The 27,549-nt window shown below is 39.0% G+C and overlaps 1 protein-coding gene across 1 annotated transcript in view; it reads left to right on the top strand.

Moving 5' to 3' along the window:
- Positions 1 to 27,549, top strand: part of LOC126267642 (uncharacterized) — a 177,458-nt gene that overhangs the window by 20,043 nt on the left and 129,866 nt on the right. The window contains exon 3 of the mRNA XM_049972943.1: positions 18,711 to 18,866. Coding sequence (XP_049828900.1) covers positions 18,711 to 18,866 — 156 coding nt within the window. The remainder of the gene's footprint in view (positions 1 to 18,710; positions 18,867 to 27,549) is intronic.

Here is a 27,549-nt window from a genome sequence, read left to right as displayed (position 1 = left end):
CGCTGAGCAGAATAAGTGCCGCTGCGCTGGGTGGTATGTTACCTCTTTCCGAGACTGGTTATACCAATATAAATTCACATCCTGCAATGAGATTTCCAAAGATACTCATCCCTCCTGTTTTTTCAGAAGCGAGTTTATATACTACATTAATTCCGGCCCTACAGTTAGATTTAAGCTGGTTAGATTTTAGAAGGTAGCAGTTCCATGGGTTCCTCTGTCAATAAAAACGACGCTGCGAAAGGTTCAGGTGAGTTACCGCTGAAATCACAGCGGGCAGACGGAAAGTAGGCCCCGTTACCTCGCACTTAACAAACCAGTCACGTTTCATTTTAGCCTCTTTTATGACGTAAGCGTCCCCAACTCGAAAGAAGTAGCCATTACTGCAGTTTTGTCAAAGGTAGAGTAGAACCAATGCACCTCGACTGGTGAAAATAAAATTCCTGCTCGATCACTTTTATATTACCTCTTATTGTCCCACTAGCAATTTCACTTTGCAGGACTCCAGCCCTCTCTTATTACCGTATTTCGACACGTTGTGATTTCCCTAGGTAGCACATTTGCAACTTTTCTTCCTCCTTTTCTTAATATCATCCCTTGTCTTCCGCAAGTAATAATAGTCCTGCGTTATTACCCTTACAAATTTCTTCAATATACCCAACTTGACAGGATATGCATGAACTATGTAGCACTCGGAACGTCCTTGTTTCCTTGCCCCTTTTATAGAAATGTAAATGTAAACTCCCGCTCCATCATTTCTCACCGATCTGTGGCTACCTTGAAATAAAAAGGTAAGGTTTTGTTCATGGGCTCTGAAACTAACCCCAACTTCAGCGAGTGTTCCTTCTGTACTTTCCTTAGACCCTCTAAATACTGCTCCGGCGCAGTACGTTTACCCCTATCTCGCCTCGCACAACATGCTGCGTAGCCTCCTGAATTTCTTTCCCTCGAACTTCCCAAACGCTTTCATCCACGGTCTGAAACCATTTTGTAACTACTACTTCTGTTTGTAGTTCGCTGATATTCTGATTAACTGCCTCTTCTCTACCTCTGACATAACACGTTACTTCTCCAGTCGGTTGCAATGGTCCCGTGTTATTCAATACGTCCTTCTAAAAACTTGAAATCTACGTAATGTGCCAGTCTCTCACGGCTTTGTTCCCTTTTGACACTGCTTGACCTCTTCTATTGCGTCGTGCACCCTTCGAAAATCTTCCTCTTCAGAAGTGCCGAATTTGGTTTCATATGCCAACTTCCAGCGTCTATCCAACCCACCTTCCTTTATGTATGTGGAATAACACCCAGTACCTGGTTCATATTACTCCTTAATTTTTCGCACGCTCCATGTACTATCTGCCATACCCCGGCACTTCCTTTGAGTATCTCTGCTTTTTTGTTCCATTAGGGAATTTGTCGAATGCTTCTTCCAAACTTCTCAACACGTTACGCATTTCCGATGCGTTGAATACCATGTGTATCACCCAGCGACGATTGGTGGTCACTATGTCTTCCTGCTTGGTTAGCAGCACTCCCCCTTCCATGTGCTGGTTCCATAACGCTTCTGCCCCGACCAAGGTCAGTAGTCCCTCTATGAACCGCCTCATCTAGCATTCTGTGCGCCTCACCTAAGGTAGGAATACCTATTATATTCCAACCCTTTAAATTTACTGCTGCTCCACAGCTGCTTCCACAAATTGCACAAAATGTATACCTCACCTAAAAAAGAATATTAAATGACTAGCTCCAAGGCCTTAATCCATAAGAGTTCGTCATTGCCGTTTCATTCACAACCTCTTGTTTATCTTTGGTGACCTCTCTTCCCACTCTCCGCTTGCTGTCGGCATCTTCTGTCCCTGGAATAATTTTCGGACTCCCTTGAAAAGGTTTCAGCCGCCCTACATGCACAACTATTGTTCTAGTCGTCAATTGAATCTTGACAATCTGGCGACGTAGTCTTTGCCGTTTAGTATGGCCCCTGACACTTTGCAAAAAACTTTTTTGTCTTCTCCTTCGTCATATACGACGTTGATAGCATCATTCACGTACCAACCTTATACTGTGACATTCTTGCCACACCGCCCACTGTTTCTTTCTCTTTCTCCACTGCTCGTGTATTTGCCCTCCGTTTATTTTAAGTTTCCCTATTCACTCTGGCAAATTCTATGACAGGCTCTCCTATCTTCTATTTCTTCGATTTCAATAAGTTTTATGGTGAAGGTATTTTATTACCATGATCATGCACTACTTCCTATGGCGATAATCCTGTATTCATTAGCTGTTTTGAGTTGTAGGTGGAAACGACATACTTCAAATAGACATCCAAGTTAGTGTCATGAGAGTCAACTCAGTATCTAAGCATCTTCCCGATTGACCTATGCGCTGTCGCAATTCGTCCATTGGTTTGTGGATGGAGAGAACTCGACCTCAACTTGTTCACATTCAATATCGTACACAGTTCCTTGAGCAGATCTGACATGAAGTTCGTTTTCTGGCCTGTTACTATCGTTTCTGACACTACAAACTCCAATATCTAGATATTCACAAGTGGTTGTGCCACTGTTGCTGCCTGCTACTTTGGCGTAGCGACTATTTGTCCGTACCTTGAAACATTATTTATGAGTGTGAGTTTGCATTATTTAGTGCAGGAGTCTTACTGAATCGAAGTAAAACATCAGTCCTCAGAAATTCGAATGGTGGTAATGCTTCAGGTAATCTTTGCAATTATACTCTTGTTCGATACAAATCCGCTCTTTCTGCGCACTGTGTGCAATTCCGCGCACAATGGTTTAAGTCTCTCTGCCTGTTCTTCCACCAATACCTTTCTGGTATTCTTCTGTTGATAGATACACTAGTACGTGATCAAGAACTTCTTATATCACTCTTCCTTAACTTTGCTGATACCACTACCTGCGGTACCAAATTGGTTTTTCTGCATAGCATCCCATCCTGTATATAAAACTGTAACTGCTTACATTCAATATGTAATACTGTTTCTTTTATACATCCGCATATCCGTGTTTCTTCCGAGGTTTATTCGTGATACGGAACTAAATTCACTTAATCTTACTACTCAGAGTCAATCAACTAGAAGGTTCCTTAACCTTAACAACTATTTTAATGCCAGATTATCTGTTATTACTTTAAACTTTTTACGGTGTAGATAACATTTGAAATATGTAATTCCATAAATAAGGCTTCAAATTTCTTTCTCCGCTGTGGAATACATTCTTTCCGCAAAAATTAATTGTCTGGATGCGTAAGCTACTGGATGTTCTACGTCTTCTATCTCTTGTGACAACACACAGAGAAGTGCTTTGTTTGATGCACATGATAAAACATCACCAGTCTTGTGACTGGTTTCATGTGGCCCGCCACAAATTCTTCTCCTGTGTCAACCTCTTCAACTCAGAGTAGCTCTTACAACCTATGTCCTCAGTTATCTGCTGGGTCTATTCCAGTCTGTCTTCCTCTACCGTTTTTGCCCTCTGCAGATCCCTCTAGCAGTTATTCGCTGATGTCTTAACAGATGACCTATCATCCTGTCCCTTCTCCTCCTCAGTGTTTTACACATATTCCTTTACTCTCCGATCCTGAGCAGGACCTCCTCATTCCTTACCATATCAGTACACCTAATTTTTAACATACTCCTGTAGCACGACATTACGACATCTCAAATGCTTCGATTATCTTCTATTCCGAGTTTCCACAGTCCATGTTTCACTACCATATAATGCTGTCCTCCAATTGTACGTTATCAGAAATTGCTTCCTCAGATTAAAGCCTATGTTTAATACTAGTACACTTCTCTTGACCAGGAATGCCCTTTTTGCCAGTGGTGGTCTCCTTTTGATTTTCTCATGCTCCGTCCGTCATTGGTTCTTTTGCTGCCTAGATAGTAGAATTCCTTAACTTCAGCTACTTCGTGACCAACAGTCCTGATGTCATGTCACCCGATGTTCTCATTTCTGCTAGTTCTCATCACTTCCGTCTTTCTTCTGTTTACTCTCAATCCGTATTCTGTACTCATTATAATGTCCATTCCATTCTGCAGATCATACAGTTCTTCTTCAATTTCACTCAGTATAGCAGTGTCATTAGCGAATCATGTGACTGACATCCTTTTACCTTGAATTTTAATTCCACTCCTGAACCTTTCTTTTATTTCCATCATTGCTTCTTTGGTATACAAACTGAAAAATACGGGTGAGAGTGTACATCCCTGTCCTACACTATGCTTATTCCGAGGACGTCCTTCTCGATCGTCCACTTCTGTTATTCTCTCTTGGCTCTTGTACATATTGTACATTACTTATCTCTCCCTATAGCTTACCTCTACTTTTTTTCAGAATTTCGAACATCTTGCACCATTGTACATTGTCGAACGCTTTTTTCCAAATCGACAGATCCTATGAACGTGTATTGATTTTTCTTTAGTCTTACTTCCATTGTCAAATACAGCGTAAAAATTGCCTCTTTGTTGCCTTTATCTTTCCTAAGGCCAAAGTTATCGTCATCTAACAAATCCTGAATTTTCTTCTCCATTCTTTTGCATACTATTCTTGTCAGCAGCTTGAATGCATGAGATGTTAAGCTGATTGTCAACTTTTTCAGTCTTCGGAATTGTATGGATGACGTTTTTTCGAAAGTAAAATGGTATGACGCCTGACTCATGAATTCTATACAATGTGAATAGTCGTTTTGTTGTCACTTGCCCCAATGAGTTTAGAAATTCTGAACGAATGTTATCTATCCCTTCTGCATTATCTGATCTTAAGTCCTCCAAATCTGTCTCAATCCTATCATGGGCGCATTTTCTGAGCTTACTACATGTGAAATTTCGTGGGTCAATGACTTACAGCACCGACTATTAACATCCTTTATCGTTACTGTAATGAAAAATGGTTGCTTTGTGCTAAAATAAAAGAAAGAAAAGAATGGCTGAGTCCAAACTAAACTACAACTTCTGGTACAAATGGATCGAAAAAGTACCTGAAGGAAAATAGACACGCAGCCGTAATTCAGAATGAAGTGTCATTTATACTAAAACCTGGGTGTATGTTTGAAGGGGGCATCTGCAATTAAATTCAGCACCATGACCGTCCTCAGAGACATCATACGAGATGGATGTGCTTGTGTCAAGCCTCCATTCATAAGCTATGTTGGTTATCACACACTTTCACGTACGTCATATTCGTAAATAATCATCTTTGTACCATTGGGTGAATTTATACTATCAGAAATGGTCATAAACATGATTGATGAGACTTTATGCGAGAAATACGTTGGGTGTAAGAAAAAATAAGGTAATGTTATCCAAGTTGCAGTAGGTTTTATTGCATTGCACATCCCGTAATGTGATACTTATTTTGTTTTCAAGATATTCAAACGCAGTTCTTTTTGGGTAGGCAAATGGGATGGGTGGATTTAGTCTATATGGCTTAAAAATAGTCGATGGTGTAGAAAAAGTGTTATTTAATCATAAATTTTGACAATTTATCGTAATCAATGACGGCATTACCAACGACACACAAAGTGAAACAAAATCACAGTACAGAGTACTTGTGGTACAAACAGTGACAAGAGATTTAATATTCGCCTCCACTTCATGATTATTTACTGACTGGAGGCCTTCCTAATACAGACAAGAGGAAACATTGTTCCTACTGTCAGTGGAATCAACCCTCGTGTTCGATCCACTGAAGAATGGAACAAGGATCTTTTAATTCACATGGACTCCTACAGTAAAAGGGTGGCAACTATATATTTCAACAAACAACTCCCAGAAAGGCATTATGAGAAGGAACACAGAGGGCATGTGTGCATTTCGTATCTGAGACGATTGGTCGCAAAAATCGTATTAAGTATGGAAAAATAGGAAACGAAGGAAATTTCTCTGCGTACACAAGGTGATCAGAAATTCTGAAAAGCTTGTAAGAATGCTGCAGGGTAAGTTTCCAAAGAAATAATAGTGAAGAAAAAAATAATAGACAAGAAAAAATCAGATCAATCAAACATAGCTTTTGCTCCCTTAGCTTAAATTTATCACTTCCGAAAAAGGTACATTTCAATTGGTACTGATCATGTCAACAAATGATTACTCACATATTCACAGGTGTCTGTACATTATTGCATTTTAGCGTATGCAAATGCTTGAATTCCCACACACAACAACCTTATTGGCTAGCTTCAGTGCTAAATAACTCAGAAATTGTGCAACGTATCGATTTTTTATTAACAGTTATTTCTCGGCACACCCACCACTGCAACACCCTCACAACCTTTTCAGACTGTTTGTCCACCTTGTGTATTCATTCATTAAATGCAAAATTTCATGATCTATTTCATAAGCAGCAGCTTCAAATTTTAAGAACAAGACTGAGTACCTGCCATGTGCCTAAGGACATTGGTTGTAACATCCAGTTACGAGTTTAGCATGATATTCCTCACAAAGCTTAGGAAAGATGGAGTTCGAACAAACTTCGCATGTAGTGGTAGTTCCAAAGTAGCAAAGTAGCCATCGTCAAGTTAAATTCACTATGCAACATTAAGTTCACTGGAGGAAAATGTTTATCATTAAACGCTTCTCTAATACATTCAAGCATAAACAAATAGGTTAATCATTTCTAGAAGTTAATGTATATAATTTACATATGTAGTAGAACTGGTCAGAAGAGCTTATCCGTATACTTACAAAACAACCGTATGAATAAGAGGAGAGGCAAGAAAGAGCGTGGTCGAAATGCTTCCTCTGTTGATAATGTGTAGGAGAGAGATACCGTTAAGAATCGTTCGATAGTTACTATCTCAGACACAGACCGCTGCTTTCTGTCCTCTGCTTTTCTTTTACTCTATATTAAGCTGTTAATACCTATCCATTACTTTAACTAACTCTAGTTGCCCAAGGAAGTATCTGAAATGCAGTCATACTTGCCGCTTTTCATTGATGTCATTTATAGGATAAATGAGTAGTTGAAGGATCATGCAAAAATGAAATAAATGAACAAGTTTGCTCGTTCTGTCGCAAGCGGCGTGTTTTTACTTTACTAAATGAAATGTGTTGGGAACGGAACACTTAGACGTTTCATGTGTGTGAGTTTATGAAGCGGCTCTGATTAACATTTTCGCTAACCTAAACCTCAGGAAAAACATGCCCAATGGAACGGCAATCTCTACAAGTTTTTTCTGAACCAGTGAAGAGAAGACATCAATTTCCCCATTTTGCGTATAAAATAATGAACAATAGCCATGAGACACATATGATCTGTGAAGGTAACTGCATTGTCCAAATACACTACCTGAATTCATAATCACTAATGATATTAACAAACACGATTCATTCTCTATGAATAACAATCTATTACAAAAATGTCCACACAGTTTGGACAAAAATATGGAGACGCCAGAAAGCGAAACATTAATATGTGTGACACATTTGCAAAGAACACAATGACGTTCAAAACAACTACCAGTCGTTTTGGAATGGATAAATGCGGGTCCAGTACGGTTTTCAATAGATTCTTATACAATTCTTACTACAGGATAGTGGGAGGTTCCTGCAGTTATTGTGGAAGTGGATAGTAATCGTACATCTTTCTCTCCAAAGGCTTAATAAAATTGAGATATGGTGACTGGGATGGCCAAGGAAATTGCGACAGTTCATCATCCTTGTCCTGTCTTGGAAGACAATCACCAGAGGGGAACAAACATTACACCATGGGATGGAGTTGTCAGCCAAAGTGGTCACATGAACCTTGGCAATAATGCCATCTGGAAGAGCAGTCATGGGGCAGATGAAATACCAAGATAAGCGTACAAAAATCATCGTCAACCCCCACCTCCCCTGTATTTTTCACTTCTGGGACGTAAACTCGACCAGAAGTTGGAGACAGAGTGGAACAAATACCATCAAATACTATCTCTACTGCTTCGTAGCCCATATTAAATGGCTTCAGCCTCACGTCTTCCTGTTACAGGCATTTACGTTACTGTCTGTCATGATCACTCAACACTCTTTTGTCTGCTCTGTGACTTAATGATTGATGGTTGTCCGCTTTCTCTGTACGCAGTGTAAATCTTCGATATGGTGCGTCTTGAAACACCTAACACTTCCGTTCCTTTAGTTACAGAAGCATCAACCACATGAGCACCAACGATTTTCCCACTATTGAATTTAATTAGCTCCGATGTAACGCACTCTTAACCACACAAAAGACTTATCTAGTCACGAGTAACATACGCAACGTATTGGGGAAAATGGACTGGTGCTGATCGTGGTCAAATACAACAGCGCAGCCAGTTGGCTTGGCTTTTATCTGCATTTATGTTCAATCATATTTTTCTCGCGGTGTTTCTAAATTTTCTTCCAAACCCTGTAAGTCGTACAAAGAAAATGATCGGAATAACAAGCAACAAGATCAAAAGCCTCAGATCGATTGAACATTACATGTGACACTTAAGTAAGAACAAAATGAAGGTAATAACAAATACGCAACTTGTACGTTAAAAGGCGAATTAAAAAATCATGTCCTACACTGTGTTTTGTATTGAGATACAGATTATCAATTCTAACCTGGTTCATGTATTAGACACTTAGAAGTTTTAAATAAGAAACGCAACTACATCATGAGAAAGAAATGCAGCAAAGTGTATGCAGTTACCATTTCAGAAATTTACGTCAGAACTTATAAATAGTCTATAATGTTCTGATAAATCATACACATCATGAGAGAATATTTTCACTTACTTTCACACTACAGTACTGGAAATATTTTAATGCCATTCTAATCTCGTGCACCACGATAGCTCAAGGACCAAACGTAATCATGCAACAACCTCAATAAAAATAGGCAATCATTTACTTATGTACATACACTCAAGGAAATTGAAATAAGAACACTGTGAATTCATTGTCCCAGGAAGGGGAAACTTTATTGACACATTCCTGGGGTCAGATACATCACATGATCACACTGACAGAACCACAGGTACATAGACACAGGCAACATAGCATGCACAATGTCGGCACTAGTACAGTGTATATCCACCTTTCGCAGCAATGCAGGCTGCTATTCTCCCATGGAGACGATCGTAGAGATGCTGGATGTAGTCCTGTGGAACGGCTTGCCATGCCATTTCCACCTGGCGCCTCAGTTGGACCAGCGTTCGTGCTGGACGTGCAGACCGCGTGAGACGACGCTTCATCCAGTCTCAAACATGCTCAATGTGGGACAGATCCGGAGATCTTGCTGGCCAGGGTAGTTGACTTACACCTTCTAGAGCACGTTGGGTGGCACGGGATATATGCGGACGTGCATTGTCCTGCTGGAACAGCAAGTTCCCTTGCCGGTCTAGGAATGGTAGAACGATGGGTTCGATGACGGTTTGGATGTAATGTGCACTATTCACTGTCGCCTCGACGATCACCAGATGTTTATGGCCAGTGTAGGAGATCGCTCCCCACACCATGATGCCGGGTGTTGGCCCTGTGTGCCTCGGTCGTATGCAGTCCTGATTGTGGCGCTCACCTGCACGGCACCAAACACGCATACGACCATCATTGGCACCAAGGCAGAAGCGACTCTCATCGCTGAAGACGACACGTCTCCATTCGTCCCTCCATTCACGCCTGTCACGACACAACTGGAGGCGGGCTGCACGTTGTTGGGGCGTGAGCGGAAGACGGCCTAACGGTGTGCGGGACCGTAGCCCAGCTTCATGGAAACGGTTGCGAATGGTCCTCGCCGATACCCCAGCAGCAACACTGTCCCTAATTTGCTGTGAAGTGGCGGTGCGGTCCCCTACGGCACTGCGTAGGATCCTAAGTTCTTGGCGTGCATCCGTGCGTCGCTGCGGTCCGGTCCCAGGTCGACGGGCACGTGCACCTTCCGCCGACCACTGGTGACAACATCGATGTACTGTGGAGACCTCACGCCCCACGTGTTGAGCAATTCGGCGGTACGTGCACCCGGCCTCCCGCATGCCCACTATACGCCCTCGCTCAAAGTCCGTCAACTGCACATACGGTTCACGTCCACGCTGTCTCGGCATGCTACCAGTGTTAAAGACTGCGATGGAGCTCCGTATGCCACGGCAAACTGGCTGACACTGACGGCGGCGGTGCACAAAAGCTGCACAGCTAGCGCCATTCGACGGCCAACACCGCGGTTCCTGGTGTGTCCGCTGTGCCGTGCGTGTGATCATTGCTTGTACAGCCCTCTCGCGGTGTCCGGAGCAAGTATGGTGGGTCTGACACACCGGTGTCAATGTGTTCTTTTTTCCATTTCCAGGAGTGTATTTGCATCACTGATTGCTGTAAAAAGTCTTGACATCTATTAAAGTATTTAAAAAAAGCCACAGTATGACAAAACTCAAATATGAAATCATCGTCCTGAGGTTGAAGATCTTTTGTCTGTGTGTGCTTTAACAATTCATACGTTTTGAATGAGGCCACCATGAACAAAACACAACTTTGTTTTTAACCCAAACATGTATCATTGTAGTTGCAGCTTCATCAGTGTGCTTTTATTTTATGGCTGTTAAAGAATGTTCTTTACCGTTTTTATATATGTAAATATTAGATTTTAAAATCGTAATTACATATTTTTGAAGAAAATTGTGTATTCATACCTTTTTACCACATGGTGTGGTTTTCAAGATGTATTATGTTTTTATAGTGCCTCTTTTCTCTCAGACTTTGTCATCTTCAACCATATACAATTTAATGTAGACAAATCATTAAGTAAAAATTACGATTTGGAAACTGTTATGGTCGTGTGTGTGAGTGTGTGTGTGTGAGTGTGTGTGTGTGTGTGTGTGTGGGTGTGTCTACCTTTTCACATTATGTTTCACTTAAGTTTTATTTTTTCCTCAGCCTCCTCACTGTGAAGTTCTGTATATAGGACTGTCACTGTTACTGTCACTGTTTCAATGTTTGCTTTTCTTTTCCTTTATTATACCTTTTATTTCTTCTGCAAGTAATTTTCTTGTCAGACCGGGGCTGAAGTTTGGTTTACTGTTTCTTTATTGTTCTTTTATGATATCTTCACTTTCTTTGACAAGATTCTCCACTGACTTGTGTGTAATGTGTGTGTTGACATTGTATTTTGGGGCTTTCTCTAGAAACACAAAGATGCCAGAAAAGTACACGAAGACTTAAAAAAAAATACCTCACACATATCCAGAAAGCGAAATAGCTAAAACAAAAGGTTGCCCACACACCTATATTGAACAGCCTACCACAAGGAGTGCATTCCAATCCACCCCATTTCAATTTCAGAAGTGCACCCACATATCCCTTAGCCTGAGTAATGCACACATACTTACTGAAAAATTACACATACACAAATAACAGAAGCACACACAACACTGAACAGCTGACACAGAAAATCAAAGACATCAACATGCCCACAACAACCAAATTTATATCATTTGACATCACATAAATGTAGACCAATATTCCCATCATGGAAACCATCAACATCATTAGAGAACATTTGGAAAAACAGACAGATATTCCAAAACCCATATAAAAGAAATAACTAGCATTGAAAAAATGATCACAGAGCAAAACTATTTCTCTTTTGACAAACAGTTCTACTCACAAGCAGATGGGCTTCCTATGGGGTCACCAGTCAATAGTATCCTAGTCAACATTTTCTCAATCACATTGAAAATAAAATATTTGAAACAATAGTAAGACCTAAAAATGGCAGATAATACATTGGTACCATTATGTATATGACATCATATGACTTCTAGATGAAACACCCAGTAACATCTAAAACTACACTGTGAAACGAAGTACACACAAAAATAAAACGCACCATAGGTACAGAAAACGAAATAAGATTGAAGTTCCTCGATGTCACAATAAACAGACACAACAACCAATTCCATTTCTTCATATTCAGGGAAGTGACTACCACTGGCACACAAAGATTCTAATCATCTGATTGTGCACAAACTAGCTAGTTTCCAGTTTATGATATACAGACTGAACAACATTCCTCTCACTGAAAACAAATATAACAATGAATTAAAGACAATCAGACCAGTAGCTGTAGAGAATGGATGTTTATTCAAATACAATAGATAAACTGATCCACAAAATGAAAAATGACATCCAACACACAAAAGCAAAAGCCTTCTTACCAACTTACAAAAGCAGAACGCACATATGAGCACACATGAACTAGAATCACCCACAGCAATAAATAATTGGTTCACTCTCAGCGACAACAACAAAGCAGCCCACAGAATAGGCAACATACCCCAAAAAAGTTCTAAAAATAGCCTACAAGACAGACAACTCAACACAGAGAAAACAAAGGACAACCAACTCAAGAACAGACAAAAACAACACATCTGGTGTTTACCAACTAACATTGCAGGACTAAACATCAGTTTACATAGTACAGCCAAACAGAAACTTTAATACCAGATACACAGAACACAAAAGGGCATTAAAAACTAACAGATGTCATTCCACATTTGCTTAACACCATATCGATAAGAAACATAGCCCAACATACATCAATACAAACTTGAAATTTATTAAATTATTAAATGCAGCAACAGACCCCACAAAAACTATTAATTAAAGAAAACTAGCAAATACAAAAACACATAGTTGAAGGAAACCAAATAATAAATGCATATACATCTCAGTGAAATTATTAGATAACACCAACCTATTAACCTCCCACACACTCACACTTACATATATACATACACACACACAAACTAAAAAACGGTATAAAAAGTAATAAATATTGAAAAAATATCCACAAAACAATAACCCTGTACCCTGCTCTCTCTCTCTCTCTCTCTCTCTCTCTCCCCTTTTTCACACACAAACATGCAGACACACAAATACCACATACACCTTTGAAATATTCAAAAGAACCACCAGGAACACCTTCAACTGTTTCACTGTCCACCATCTTCTTTTTACAGCTGTTAAACAGTGAAACAGTGACAGTGACAGAGAGAGTCAAATATACAGAACTTCACAGTGAAGTGGATGAGGAAAAAATAAAAGTCAAACGTAATGAAAATAGACACACCACACACACACACACACACACAAACACACACACAATCTTCCACATAGAATTAACTAATTTGAGGACACCCATAAAATAAAAACCTACTAATGATGCTGCAACATGTTTGGGATAAAAAACAAACTTTTTGTTTTAAAGGTAGACCCCCATCCAAAAATATACTAATATGAAATACTGGTTTCGTGAATAAACAGTGAAGAAAAACATTCTAAATAACATAGATGTCTGCCAATAGCGATTAGAGGTCATAGCAAAAGAAGAGAATTGTTATAACTTGCTGAAGTCGTTCACCGTGGGAAAGTTGAGCTAACTGCTCACTAAAATCAATATAATCTGACCGTCTATTGCTGAAAGAGATATAAACACATTTACACAGTCGTATCAGTTAACATTGCTTTTATATTCACTCATCACTGAGAATGTAACACGATAGAGCGAGTGTATTTTCAATCCACCATGGGGACTCGGACGGTGTCTGTAGTTCTTGTCGATTTCTAACTTTCGAGGTTCTGTTCGTGAGATCCTCGCTCAAAGATTCTTGCATCGCTGATAATAAACCATGAGCAATGCGCTTTTCGATCTCTAACCTTAGAGGTCGTGTTCACGAGTTCCAGCTCAACAATTCTTGCTTCACTGATAATAACCACATTTAGTGCGAAGGACTGTCCGTTTTACTTTCTTCCTCTCATCATCTGCACTCAGTAAACGAGTTCCTGTAGCAGAATGTGGCACAAGGGACATGTGCTCCTGGTTCCAGAATCTCGGAACATTCAGAGGTTATACCATCAAATTCGTTTTAAATCAGCTGAGCAGTACTCATCCACCAATTTTCGAGGATTTTCTTCTCTGCTGCTCGTTTAAAGAAACACGGCAAGTAACACAAGTTAGCATGAGATAATCTATTAATAATGTGTTAGCAAAATGGCTCATACTCCTTGTTCTCCCGCCGTTGTTGCATTGCATTTCCTAATTCTTATTTCCTACATATTCCTCTCTAACTTAGTGCCTTCCTAGACAACAACAGAAACAACTCTATCGATGCTTGTTGCTACCATCATATACTCAGTGCTATCTTTGCGTGGCTGCTCAAAAACTACTAAATCAAATTAAATCCTGTATACTTCTGCAAAATACAGTACGGAATCACGTGTCATACCCATTCATTACAAACATTCCCCACATACTTCTGAGTGTACCACCTCATAATATAAGTACAAATGGAGACTAATCACACAATTATGATAATTAACAACATGAATAAGCTTTGTGTTGGTTAACATATACTCTCCCAAAAACGGAAAGAGAAATAAGTGTGCAATAATTACCACCTCTAAAGTCAATGGTTGTAGTTCAAAAGAAATTATCCACACAAAATTAATGCACATACTGAGGATTTTATGATTGGATACATGGTGTAATTTACATGACTTCTTTGTGAGCAGGATCTCAGTACAATATTCCTGTTCACAATGCTCCTAAAGCGATAAGGACCAGCACCGATATCAAAAAATTTTTTGGACAGAAGTCTATATTACTTTGACAGTCAATGGCATCTTACCAGCACTCTACGCCCTACTATCAAATCTATTTGAGCTAGTCATACTTATTACCTGTCCTTCATCTCTTTCTTCTGAACATTATGTATATTTATCTTTACAAATTCCTACTTGCATATGTACTTCTATTTACAAATAATCGAAAGGTTGCAACATTATTTTCACACTTTAGTCTATTTTCTCGCAAACATTTTGCCAACTGGAGCTCAGTTCCAAATACAGATAATAGTCTTAGTGGCAGAATTTACGTTGTTCTTTGCTTAGAACTCGTCATTCCTGTCCCGAACACATTATGCATTGAGTATGACGCCGTTTTATTGAGAGAATTGTCATTCTTGACTGAGTAGCGTCCACCCTTCTCTTTTGTCTGTGATGTTTTGAATTAGGGCAAACACTAATTTCCTGTAGTCTCTTAAACACTGCCAAACAGCGTAAAAGTGGCAAGAAAGGCCCTGTCTACCTTTTAAGGAATAAACATGTTTGTAGTTCATGCCTGAAAACGCACCCTCAAGCCGTCACAGCATTCTAAACCACACTGGCTATTGGTGCTGGACACAGTCGAAATCGAAACACCAAAGATTTCAGTAGAGCTACTTCTAATTTCGTTTGCAAGTTAGGAATGCGTCTCTACGTTTTGCCATACCACGAGTAGAATCTTTTAAGTATGAAATCTTCTCAGAGCTATCGCTGTTCTTATATACGTTGTCGTTGACGGTTTCACGAAAATTGTTCAAACTCTGCCCGTTCACGTCCGCTACGGATAATATGTATTCATACCCAGCTGCAGCTCTTCTCACACGTTCTAAACCACACTGGGTACGCTTGGCTCATGACTAACTACTTCGTCCTCGATAATCTTGTCTTGAACATCAGTGGAACTGTAGCTTTCTGTGATTGTAGGTTCGAGATCACTCTGCATACTCTTAATTTGAACAAGTGTTCCTCACTTTAATCGACGGCTTTATCAAACTCATTGAAACATCCTTTTCAACAGATGCTGTTGCGCTTTAAGATCAGTAACTACTGAAGCCATGAGTATTTGGCCACAGGTTGTCAGTTATTTTTTATTATATAGCTATTTACTTCATCAAGCATTTAATTTAGTTTCTCAGATTTCTGTTCCTTAAATTGTTTCTTCAGATCATTAAATCCCTTGTCAGTGTCCTCGAACATCCGCCAAGTATGCGTGAGTAAATTAGGCAGATGTGTCGTATTAGTCCTTGTCTCCGCTGTGTCAAAGCACGCTGGGGAAGCCATCCTGCCAGTTTACACACTGTCTCTATAAACGTGTTTACGCCTTCCGTTTCCACTGACGGCCTGTCAGAGTTCAGCTTGAACTGTTTTATCCTGGGTAATGGCAGGAATACCTCTTACTCAAGTTCCCATTTATCCTGTCTCTCTAGTCAACAATGATTTTTCCCACTTATTTGACACATTTCTGGTTACTCACGCACATCGAACGTCACAAAACAATGAATAAAGGAAATGTTCGATATTGGTACTGAATACTTAATCAGAATATAATAAAGCATTCAGACATGGTGCACATGGATATATACACACAAATGAAGCCCTCTACCCCCCACCACCACCACCACCACCAAAAAAAGGCAAGTTATAACACTGTTGACGAAGTAGAAGAAACTCGGAAAGTCAGTATTGAATCAACAACAAAACCAAAACTCTATGAACTCTGAAAGAAAATGATGAGTGATTTACGTCCTAGCGTCCTCCTGTGTCTCAGAAAAATTTTGCGGATGTGATGATCGTCGACATTGCTCGTCAGATGAAGGGCAGGTGTATATTTTTAGTGGGCCAAATATAACTATATTTAGTACCATGATCGTCAAAAGAGATGTGTGATAAGAAGAGAAAGCTCTTGTCAGACCACACATATCATGCCTCCATAGTATACTCTTGTTTGTTAACAGACTGCACGTGTCAAGCTTGTATTTATGAACTGTGGTGGTTATTACACACATCTACCTGTTTCCCTTTCGTGAACCATTATTCTCACACTGATGGGTGAATTTATATTAACGAATGTGGCCTTAGATAACACTGATAATGTTTATTACAATGGATAACTCCAAAACAGTAAAATTTGTTGTGGAAAATGCAAATAGCGTAAAGCCTTGCACGGTGGTTATTGAATCAAGAATTAATCCATTATTCTACAGCAGAGAGTGCGCTGTTTTGGAACTTTCTATAAGATTAAATCTGTGTGTCAGACTGTTACTGGAAGTTGACTTTTCTTACCACTCAGTTTTCCTAGCAAGAATAACGAGCGGATCTCTTCTGCACAATATATTTTCTTCCAGATGTGCTGCTCAGTGCTCGTATACAGGAAAAATTCTGGGTGTTTAGAGAGCTAGCAGACGCTATGGCACCTAACCAGGCAGCTTGACGTCCTAATAAGTGATGTCGAGCTCCGTTAAAAGAAAAAAGGAGTACTACAGCCACTGATGAGTAAAATCCTGTCTTAATCGAAGTGTTTCAGAAGGCTAACTACAGAAATTATTTATTTATAAGGAAATTACGTACTGCCAGCAAATTTCAATGATAAGTACCCGTATTTAATGATAACTACCTATTCTCTTAAGAAAGGTCCAGAAGTGTTAGATATATAATACACTACTGGCCATTAAAATTGCTACACCTTGAAGATGATGTGCTACAGACGCGAAATTTAACCGACAGGAAGAAGATGCTGTGGTATGCAAATGATTACCTTTTCAGAGCATTCACACAAGGTTGGCGTCGGTGGCGACACCTACAACGTGCTCACATGAAGAAAGTTTTTAACCGATTTCTCATACACAAACATCAGTTGACTGGCATTGTCTGGTGAAACGTTGTTGTGATGTCTTGTGTAAAGAGGAGAAATGGGTACCATCACGTTTCAGACTTTGATAAAGGTCGAATTGCAGCCTATCGCGAATGTGTTTTATCGTTTCGCGACATTGATGCTCGCATTGTTCGATATCCAATGACTGTTAGCAGAATATGGAGTCGGTGGGTTCAGGATGGTAATACGGAACGCCGTGCTGGATCCCAACGACCTCGTATCACTGGCAGTCGAGATGACAGGCATCTTATCCGCATGTTTGTAACGGATGGTGCAGCCACGTCTCGATCCCTGAGTCAACAAATGGGGACGTTTGCAAGACGACAACCATCTGCACGAACAGTTCGACGACTTTTGCAGCAGCATGGACTATTAGTTTGGAGACCATGGCTGCGGTTACCCTTGACGCTGCATGACAGACAGGAGCGATGAACCTGGGTGCACGAATCCAGGTTCTGTATACAGCATCATGATGGTCGAATCCGTGTTTGGCGACATTGCGGTAAACGCACATTGTAAGCGTGTATTCGTCACCGCCATACAGACGCATCACCCGGCGTGATGGTACGGAGTGCCACTGGTTACACGTCTCGGTCACTCCTTGTTCGCACTGACGGCACTTTGAACAGTGGATGTTACATTTCAAGTGTGGTACGACCCGTAGCTCTACCCTTCATTCGATCCCTGCTAAACCCTACATTTCAGCAGGCTAATGCCCGACCGCATGTTGCAGGTTCTGTACGGGCCTTTCTGGATACAGAAAATGTTCGACTGCTGCCCTGGCCAGCACATTCTCCAGATCTCTCACCAATTGAAAACGTCTGGTCAATGGTGGCAGAGCAACTGGCTTATCACAATACGCCAGTCACTACTCTTGATGTACTGTGGTATCCTGTTGAAACTGCATGGACAGCTGTACCTGTACACGCCATCCAAGCTCTGTTTGACTCAATGCCCAGGCGTATCAAGGCCGTTATTACGGCCAGAGTTGGTTGTTCTGTAATCACATGTCAGTTCAAGTATAATAAATTTGTGCAATGAATACCCGTTTATCATCTGCATTTCTTCTTGGTGTAGCTATTTCAATTGCCAGTAGTGTGGTATTGGCAAGCGGATACTCAGCTTTGTTTACGAGCACTTTAACGTATCAGTGAGAACCACAAAACTATTTTATGTATTAGTTGAAGCCTACTAGTTGATATCAGTTTCTGTCTGTGCTTACACTTACCGATATGTGCATTACAGAGTGACAAACTACTGCATTCGGCATTCAGCTGTGGATGGGTGGACTGCGACACGCGGTTCAGACGCAACCTGATTATTTTCTCTATGGCGGCCAGACGACCTCTGGAATTCACTGTGGGAAAAACGTACAAGCTGTCCAAGGAGACTTTCTTACAGGTGAGATGATGAAAGTTCTGCCATATGCCGCAGTGCTCTATACATGCTTCGCGTATCACTACGGCAAAGCACATGTAGGTCAGCTCATCAGACTTGGCAAGATAAAGAAGCTCTATTCCTGCAAATTTTGCTCTGGGACGATTTGTCTCAGCAATTATGTATAATTGGTTTAACCTCGTAAGTCCAATAAAGATTTTGAGGGGCTCCCTTGACTCTGAAAAATGTAGGAACAGGAATTCCCAAAAACACACGTTTGAGACTATTCTACTACTACAAAGCCTGATATTTGGCATAAAAGAACTGGTTCTTCAATGAGTGGTATGTCGAATAGCTAGAACAGGCGGAGAGTCCACTAGTTTCTTCAGGTATGCCATATGCAACTTAAGTCGCTCACCGTGCATTAGATTTCGTAGAGCTACTAAACAAGTGATTTTGACTGTTGTTTTTCACTCAAAGTTCCCAATGATCACAAAGCGTTTTTGTGGGATTAAGGTCAGATGCCTTAACGGCTACTTGGGTTACAATAGAGCGATCGAAAAGCCAGGACCGTATGTAGGCATTCCTTTGTACATGTCCAATGTCATCTTGGAAAAGTTCATACCTTATTCATTATAAAGATACACATGATAACGGAGAATACTGAATAAAACATCCCAGTTCGTGTTAGCGATAACGTGGACGAGTGAGCTCAAATCATGATTTGAAAAATTTCTAGCTGGTTTCATGCGACTCACCACGAATTCCTCTCCGTCTCAGTGTCGCAAATGTGCGTAAATCCTCCGCTATTTGCTAGATATATTCCACTCTCTGCTTTCCTCTGGAGGTTTCACCCTCTACCGCGTCCTCTGGCACCATGAAAATTATTCGGTGACGCGTTAACAGATGTCATACCATCCTTCCCTTCCTTCCCGTCAGGGTTTTCCATATATTCCTTTCCTTGTTGCTTCCCCAGAGAACCTTCTCATTTCTTTCCTTATCAATCCACCTAAATCTCAACTTTCTTCTGTACCATCACATCTCAAATGCTCCGATTCTCTGCTGTTTCGGTTTCCCACGGCCCATGTTTCCCAAGTATATAATGCTGTTTCCAAACGTACATTCTCAGAAACTTCTTCCTCAAATTAAGGCGTATGTTTGATAGCAGTAGACATCTCTTCTCCAAGAATGACCTTAATGACCTTTTAGCCAGTGCTACTCTGCTTTTGATATCCTCCTTGCTCCGTCCGTCATAGGTTATTTTGCTGCCTGGCTAGTAGCATTCCCTAACTTCATTTACTTGCTGATCGTAATTCCTAATGTTAAGTTTCTCGGTGTTCTCGTTTCTGCTATTTCTCGTTATTTCAGTTTCCTTCGATATACTCTGAGTCCATATTCTGTACTCATTAGGTTAATCATTCCATTCAGAAGACCCAGTATTGTTCTACAATTTACTGAAGATAGCGAATCTTCTCATTGATATTCTTTCACTCTGAACTTTCCTTTTAATCTATGCATATTTGTTGACACTGATGAGCTAGTACATTTCGATCACTATCCATAGAGAGAGTGATCACCATGTGGTGGCGTTAAGAGCATGCGGTTTAGTTACGAAAGTAAATAGTTGGAGCTGAATCGGGCAGGAAATCATTCTAGGAAGATATAAGTTGGATATACAGTGACCTAAGGGACTTTCACAAAGGGCACATTGCTGTGGCTATGCGCCAGGAACGAGAATGTTGGGAACGATGAAGCTGGTCGGTTTATCGTCTAGTACTAAAGTGATCACCTATGAAATTTGTTTGAAGGTTTGTGAAACCATGGGAAAGCAAGAAAGTGTTGGAGAATCACGTGTCATTAGAGTCATACAGAATTCGTAGTTTAGGCTTGACTGTTTTTGCTATCTTTGTAGAATTCATGGTTCCAGATACCGATGGTACCAGTTTGCATATGGGGCCTGAAGAAGGCAAGTTGAAATGCCAAAACTGTTTGTCATAATAAAACGTACAGCTGTTTTGCGGTTTTCCTCGGGAAAAGAAGGTAGCCATTATGATTGTGCTAATCAAACTATGTTGCTAGTTACACAGATTTGTCCCATTCACCTCAGGTCTTGTTGTCAGCAAACATAAAATAATTTATGTGTATTATGGCTAAGATTGTTTTACTTAAATTTGATTTTTTCGACAAGAGCAAGGAAAAAAGCAACTGTGAAAGTATCTTCACTCCAGTTGTCTCAAAGTCACAGGTAAAAGTTGAAAATATGTGATTATTTCTATTTATGATAGTATAATGTCAAGGTCACGTTGTAGAACTACCTGTAATGGAAGTAACAAACTAAAACACACATTTCATTGTTAAAATGATTTATTTGTATGACAAGGAAGTGGTAGTCAGAAAGAGTACCACTGGCCTAAAAATTTACGATAACATACTGAATTGCAAGTTGAGACAACTGGAAAAAATACACTCCAATTATGGGTTTAAGTGTTTCTGAACCACATGGGTCTAACCAAAATTTCGAAGCTAAAAATTTCATTTAAAATGCTCATGACATGGAGATGATAGATGATGAAGAGAAGAGAATTCTGTCACTTTTGATGGTTCGGTATCATAAAGTATCCTCAACTGATCCAGGTAGAATAAAATGATTCCCTTTGAATTTAGGGACAATTTTTTGTCAGATGTCCCACATAGCTTCAGTATTAGAAAATATTCTCAAAATTCCGGATATTGGTATCATAAAATGGTCCGCAGATTGCTAAAACAGCCCAATTTTACAGTATGGAAGGAAGTTGGAACGATGAGAATCGTTCTGCAAGTGAGAAACATTAATGATTATCGTCACAAACGATGACAACCACAAAATTTGTAAAAACTACTTGAGAAATCTTCTGGACTAGGAGTCATGTCTAGCTTAGATTTGACTTCAGGATATTGGAAAATTGATTGATCTGAGTATTGTAGAAAAATTCACCGTTTTTTTTTCTCACTGTGCTAGATGTACAGTTTTATGTTAGGGAACGATTTCAGGAAAAGGCTAAATTTGACACAGATTATGTCACTAGATGTTACTGGAATGAACATAAAATGTTAACATAAATGATGCTATCTATAACAGAGAAAACAGTTGTAACAGTTAATATAAAGAACTCAGAATTTTGCAAAAATGCAATAAACTTTTTAGGTCGAATTTTCTCTTGGGAAAACATTCAACCTGAACTGAACTGGCAAGGAATCAACACATTCAAATGTGGCAACCAGTTTTAATCCAAAAAATTTATCTTCACTACAGTTAATACATTTTATAATTACTTCTCTTCTATTTTTTTTAACATCACTTTCTCCTGTTTTCTACTTTTCTTCCTCTTCTTCCTATTTATTCGGTGCAGCCTGTATTTTCATTCACTTAATGTTTAATGAAACTGTGGACCTTCATACTGTAAAATTTTTGGTACACCACTAAATTCTTCAGATTGATGAGTGGTAGGATGGTATGGAACTTTTTGTTCTTAAACTACCTATTTCCTTCAATAACTTTCAGAACATTTTCACCTAATCCTTCAGTTCCTTGTTTTATCTACACAATTACACTAGCAACAGGCTGACCTTCTATCTTATATTTTTCATATTCTTTTCTTGATTGTTTTTCCAAAGCTTGAATCCATTTCTTTTCAATTCTTCAATTTTTTCCATTTCGTTTAGCTTTTTTAAAACTTCTGGCTCATATTCTATGAACATTTACTACAGTCGAAAAAATCTTAATAAAGTAGCTTTTACATTTAACATTCATATGTTTTAGAAAATGTATAAATTGATGATTGTACTATCCTCCATTAGGTTTCCTAGCTATGTATATCATAAAAAGATCTTCATTTCAGCCTTTATGACAGTATTCATTTAAATCATCAATCTTTAAATCACTACCACGAAACTCATGGTAAATATGATTTACATTTGTACCATCTTATATAAACATATTTTAAAAAATTAGGTTGTTTCTCACTAACTGTTTTGGTATTTTTGAATATTTCTGAGCTAGATAAAAGCAATCTTTTACTCTGTTTCTGCATCTAGTAAAATATTCTCTACCTGATTATCGAAACTGAAATCATCAATTTTTACATGAAATTGGTCTTAACCTTGGTCCAGTGGTATGGCTTCATCATTATTTGCAGTAAAAATGATAATCTTTCATGTATTTTTGTCTGCCATTTCGTTACACATTTGTATAAACTCTCCTCAGCTAGAAAATAATTGCCAATCATCTTTTCATATCCACTAGGCCCTATTATTCCACATAAATTAGAATTACACAGCAGATATTCACGCTTATTTTTTCATTTCTTCTCTGGAAATCTTAGGTTCTGTATCAGTTTTCAGTTGATTAATAGTATTTGTGTTATTAGTAAGTGAGTAGTTTGTCATCTGCTATTAAAAAAAAGATTGACTCTACCTTTATGGACACAGCTATAGAAATGTCACATTTTGAACTCTAAATATTATATCCAAAAATAATAAATTGTTGCGTGTTGGAGAGACAATACAAATTCCTGTTGGCCAATATACTCATACTTTAAGAAGCTTAGAGAAAGCTTTTCATTAAAAAAAGGCAGGTACTCGCATTAAGGTTGACAAAACTTTAAATAAAGTTACTATTGAAAGTGACATAAAACTGCTTATTGATGTGTAGGATAGCATTGGATGTGTGCTTCGATTTAGTGGTCAAACAATTCTCGCTAATGAAAAGCCTTGCTAATGATTTTCCTAAAATTATTCCATACTAATTAATCAACATACATTATGTGATGAAAAGTATCCAGACACCAACAGAAACACACGATTTTCTTTTTAGGTGCATTGTGCTGCCACCTATGGCCAAGTACTCCATATCAGCGACCTCAGTAGTCATTAGAGACCAGAATGGGGCACTCTGAAGAACTCACGAACTTCAAACGTGGTCATGTGATTGGTTGTCACTTGTGTCATACGTCTGTACGCGAGACTCCCACGTTCTGAAACATCCCTAGGTTCAATGTTTCCGATGTAATAGTGAAGTGGAAACACAAAGGGACATGTTCAGCACTAAAGAGTAAAGGTCACTCTCGTATGTTGACTGACAGAGATTGCCGAATTTGATGAGGGTAGTAATGTGTAATAGGCAGACCATCAAAGAGGAACTGACAACTGCGTCACGATGCAGTGCAAGTACTATGACAGTTAGACGGGAGGTGAGATAACTTGAACTTCATGGTCGAGCAGTTGGTCATAAAGCACACATCACGCCGCTAAATGAAAAACGACGCCTCGCTTGGTGCAAGGAGCGTAAAGATCGGAAAATTGAGCAGCGGAACTCGTTGTGTGGAGTGGCGAATCACGGTACACAATGTGGCGATCTGATGGTAGGATATGGGAATGGCGAATGCCCAGTGAACGTCATCTGCCAGTGTGTGTAGCGCCAACAGTAAAATTCGGACGCTGTGGTGTTATCATATGGTCGTGTTTTTCATAGAGGGGGCTTGCTCCCCTTATTGTTTTCCGTAGCACTATCACAGCACAGGCCTACACTGATGTTTTAAGCACTTTCTTGCCTCCTACTGTTTAAGAGCAATTTGGGGATGGCGACTGCATCCTTCAACACTGTCGAGCACGTGTCCATAATGCATGGTCTGTGGCGGAGTGGTTACATGACAATAACATCCCTGTAATGGACTGGACTGCACAGAGTCCTGACATGAATCGTATGGAACTCCTTTGGGATGTTTTGGCACGCCTGCTTCGTGCCAGGCCTCAACGACCGTTATTGATGCCTCTCCTCAGTGCAGCACTCCGTGAAGATTGGGCTGCCATTCCCCAAGAAACCTACCAGGACCTGATTGAACATATGCCTGTGAGAGTGGAAGCTGTCGTCAAGGCTAAGTGTGGGCCAGCACCAAACTGAATTCCAGCATTACCGATGGAGTGCGCCCCGAACTTGTAAGTCATTTGCAGCCAGGTGTCCGGATACTTTTGATGATGTAGTGGGAATTTCAATAAACTAATGGAATGTTTGCTAACCATACAGATCACTTTTGTGAGAAACCAGAAATATTGCTTCATGCAAACTTAATGCTGAATTTGGTGGACCAATATATCATTAACAACATTATCATGGGTACATTCGTCTTTTTCTCCTTTTCAGAATTGGAAAATATCTATAATTTATGAAAATAAGAATTTAATTGTCTCCAATTGTTTTAGAACTGGCTTTATTTATAAATACGTTGAAAATCCATTCGATTTTATAACCATAAAGCAAGAAAATAATATTTTATCTAGGACTGAACGTCCTTTTATTTCGTCATCAGTTTTGTTGGATTTCACTTCGTCTCTTGCTCATAAAATAACAGTGGAAGATCATATGCTTAACAACGGAAAAACAATGAGCACGAAATACATGGTAGATTTTCAGAGGTTATAAAGAGGTCATTTAGGAGGGGATCTTTGTGTAATGTTTACATAGAAGTGCTGCATGTGCTATTCTTAAATTGGCTGATTCCCATGATCCTGAAACTGAAATGATGGTAGAATTGTGGTATAACTTATAGAAATTTGTCTACCTGTAGCTAGTTCTAGCTTGAAAATATTTTGAAAATTTCTAAAATTCCCACATCTTTTTACAAACTACAAACTATGTATGTGGCTGCATTGACTAGGAAGAAGAAGTTTGATTAGATATTAAGAACTTCTCTAGGTCCGCAGAATCTGAAATGCCTCACTTCATATTCATCACATTTCAGACAAATCGAAAAAATAATCAGTTTATTGATCCATCTCTATTTGAACATGTAAATATGAGCATACTTTATGTGAAGCATGGACGAAACGTAGATTTCCCACAAGAAATGCGCAATTTTGATCCAGCAAATAATTAGTTGAAAGCTTGCAATCTTTTCTAAATTTTAAATGAGTTTCGCAATTGAATGTTGATTTTGGTATAAATTCATATTATTTCAAAACAAATTATCCAATTTATATCATAAATGTAACTAGTAGAAAGAACGTGGTTGCCAGTCAAAAACAGATGAAAGTGCATGTAACCTTTTTGATAAAAATTCCTGTATATACCATAGCAAATGTTATAATGATGGCAAGAAAAATTTGACATATGATGCAAAGCACAGCATATTAAGTTAAAAATTTTGATTATACTCATGGTTAAAAAGTTCTAATTGTTAACTTTCTGTTTACATTTCCTGTGAAAACCATTTTAAGAAAAATAGAGGAAAAATTTAGTATGTCAATCAGAAGATAACATCCGATTTTATATATTATTATATCTCTGGATAATCCTTATCGTGTAGACTCTGCCAGCTTTTTGAATTTTTAAAATAGGTTAATATTTAGCTGATAAATAAACAAAAATTGATCTATTTAGCTGCGATGTGGCAGCTTCTACATAGCTCTTGTATTTAGCTGTACTCACAGCTGACTGGTGCAGCACTCTGTCATGGGACCGCAACTCCCTCTCTTCTGTCCCGCTTTTGCAGTCTGTCTGTACCCCAGCCGATAATATCATTCACAGAAGCCTACATTCATGACATTACTGGGACATACTTCCTTTTCCACATACAATATTGTTTTCGATCTTAGTTTAGGTGTTATATTCACATTAACATGTTGTTTACAAATCGTCTCTTCTAAAAAGACGCAATAACGGAAATAAAATAATGTAAAACTACCTAAAGTTAATCGAAGAAAGCAGTACATTTTATAATGTGGTTTCTGCTTCAGTTAGCTACTATATAAGGAAGTTTGATCTTTGTTAGACACCCAGACTGACAAGTGGAGAACGTCACACAATAGGGTTGTAGCTCATCATCATCACTCCATCAAATAATTGTTGTCTGAGTTTTGCTCCCTCAATTACAAATGACAGATGACAGATGCAAGAAAGCTACCATCAAGAATTTCATCATGGCAGTGGACATGGACGTCCAGTTTGACTTCAAAAATATCGACATAGAGGTATGAGGTGAGAAACAGAAGCCTCAAGTTATACATTCCTCTGGGGAGGGAACGTGAAGATTTTGCTAAAATTTATTACTATTTAATGGAACCTCTGCTGAAGAAGTTCAATTTTACAAGCAATCAAAAAAATTGTCAGCTAGAAGTGAATGTTTGTATAATATTACTGAATGTGAATATTTCAGTACTAGATATGGAAAAACAATGTATGCGGCTTGATAACTAGTTTAAGATTCTTTTGCCACACAGATATTTAAAATTAATAACTAATTGAGGTTTTAAATTTTTTTGAGATGTACAGGTCAAATTGAAGTACAATGGACAGAAGAAAATGAAAAATAATAACAATGAATTACACCCCAGTCATAATGTTTTTCGAAGGGATGTTTATTGTTTTTCTACCCAAAATGCGCTTGATTGGTCACTGACCACTGATTATATATATATATATATATATATATATATATATATATATATATATATATATATATGTGTGTGTGTGTGTGTGTGTGTGTGTGTGTGTGTGGGTGTGTGTGTGTGTGTGTGTGTGAAATTAAATTATGTAGAGAAAAAACAAGAACCTACAAAAGGATTCTACCTTTTTTGAATCATTTTCTCATTCAACTCAATCCAAAGAAAAATAGATAAGTAAATAAGAAGGGAAATGGACAGTTTATATATAAAATGTCATTTACTATCTGAT

The sequence above is a fragment of the Schistocerca gregaria genome, chromosome 4 (assembly GCF_023897955.1).
Source record: "Schistocerca gregaria isolate iqSchGreg1 chromosome 4, iqSchGreg1.2, whole genome shotgun sequence".
NCBI lineage: Eukaryota > Metazoa > Arthropoda > Insecta > Orthoptera > Acrididae > Schistocerca > Schistocerca gregaria.
The sequence above is the reverse complement of the archived record's forward strand: the minus strand, read 5'-3'. Positions and strand labels throughout refer to the sequence as shown.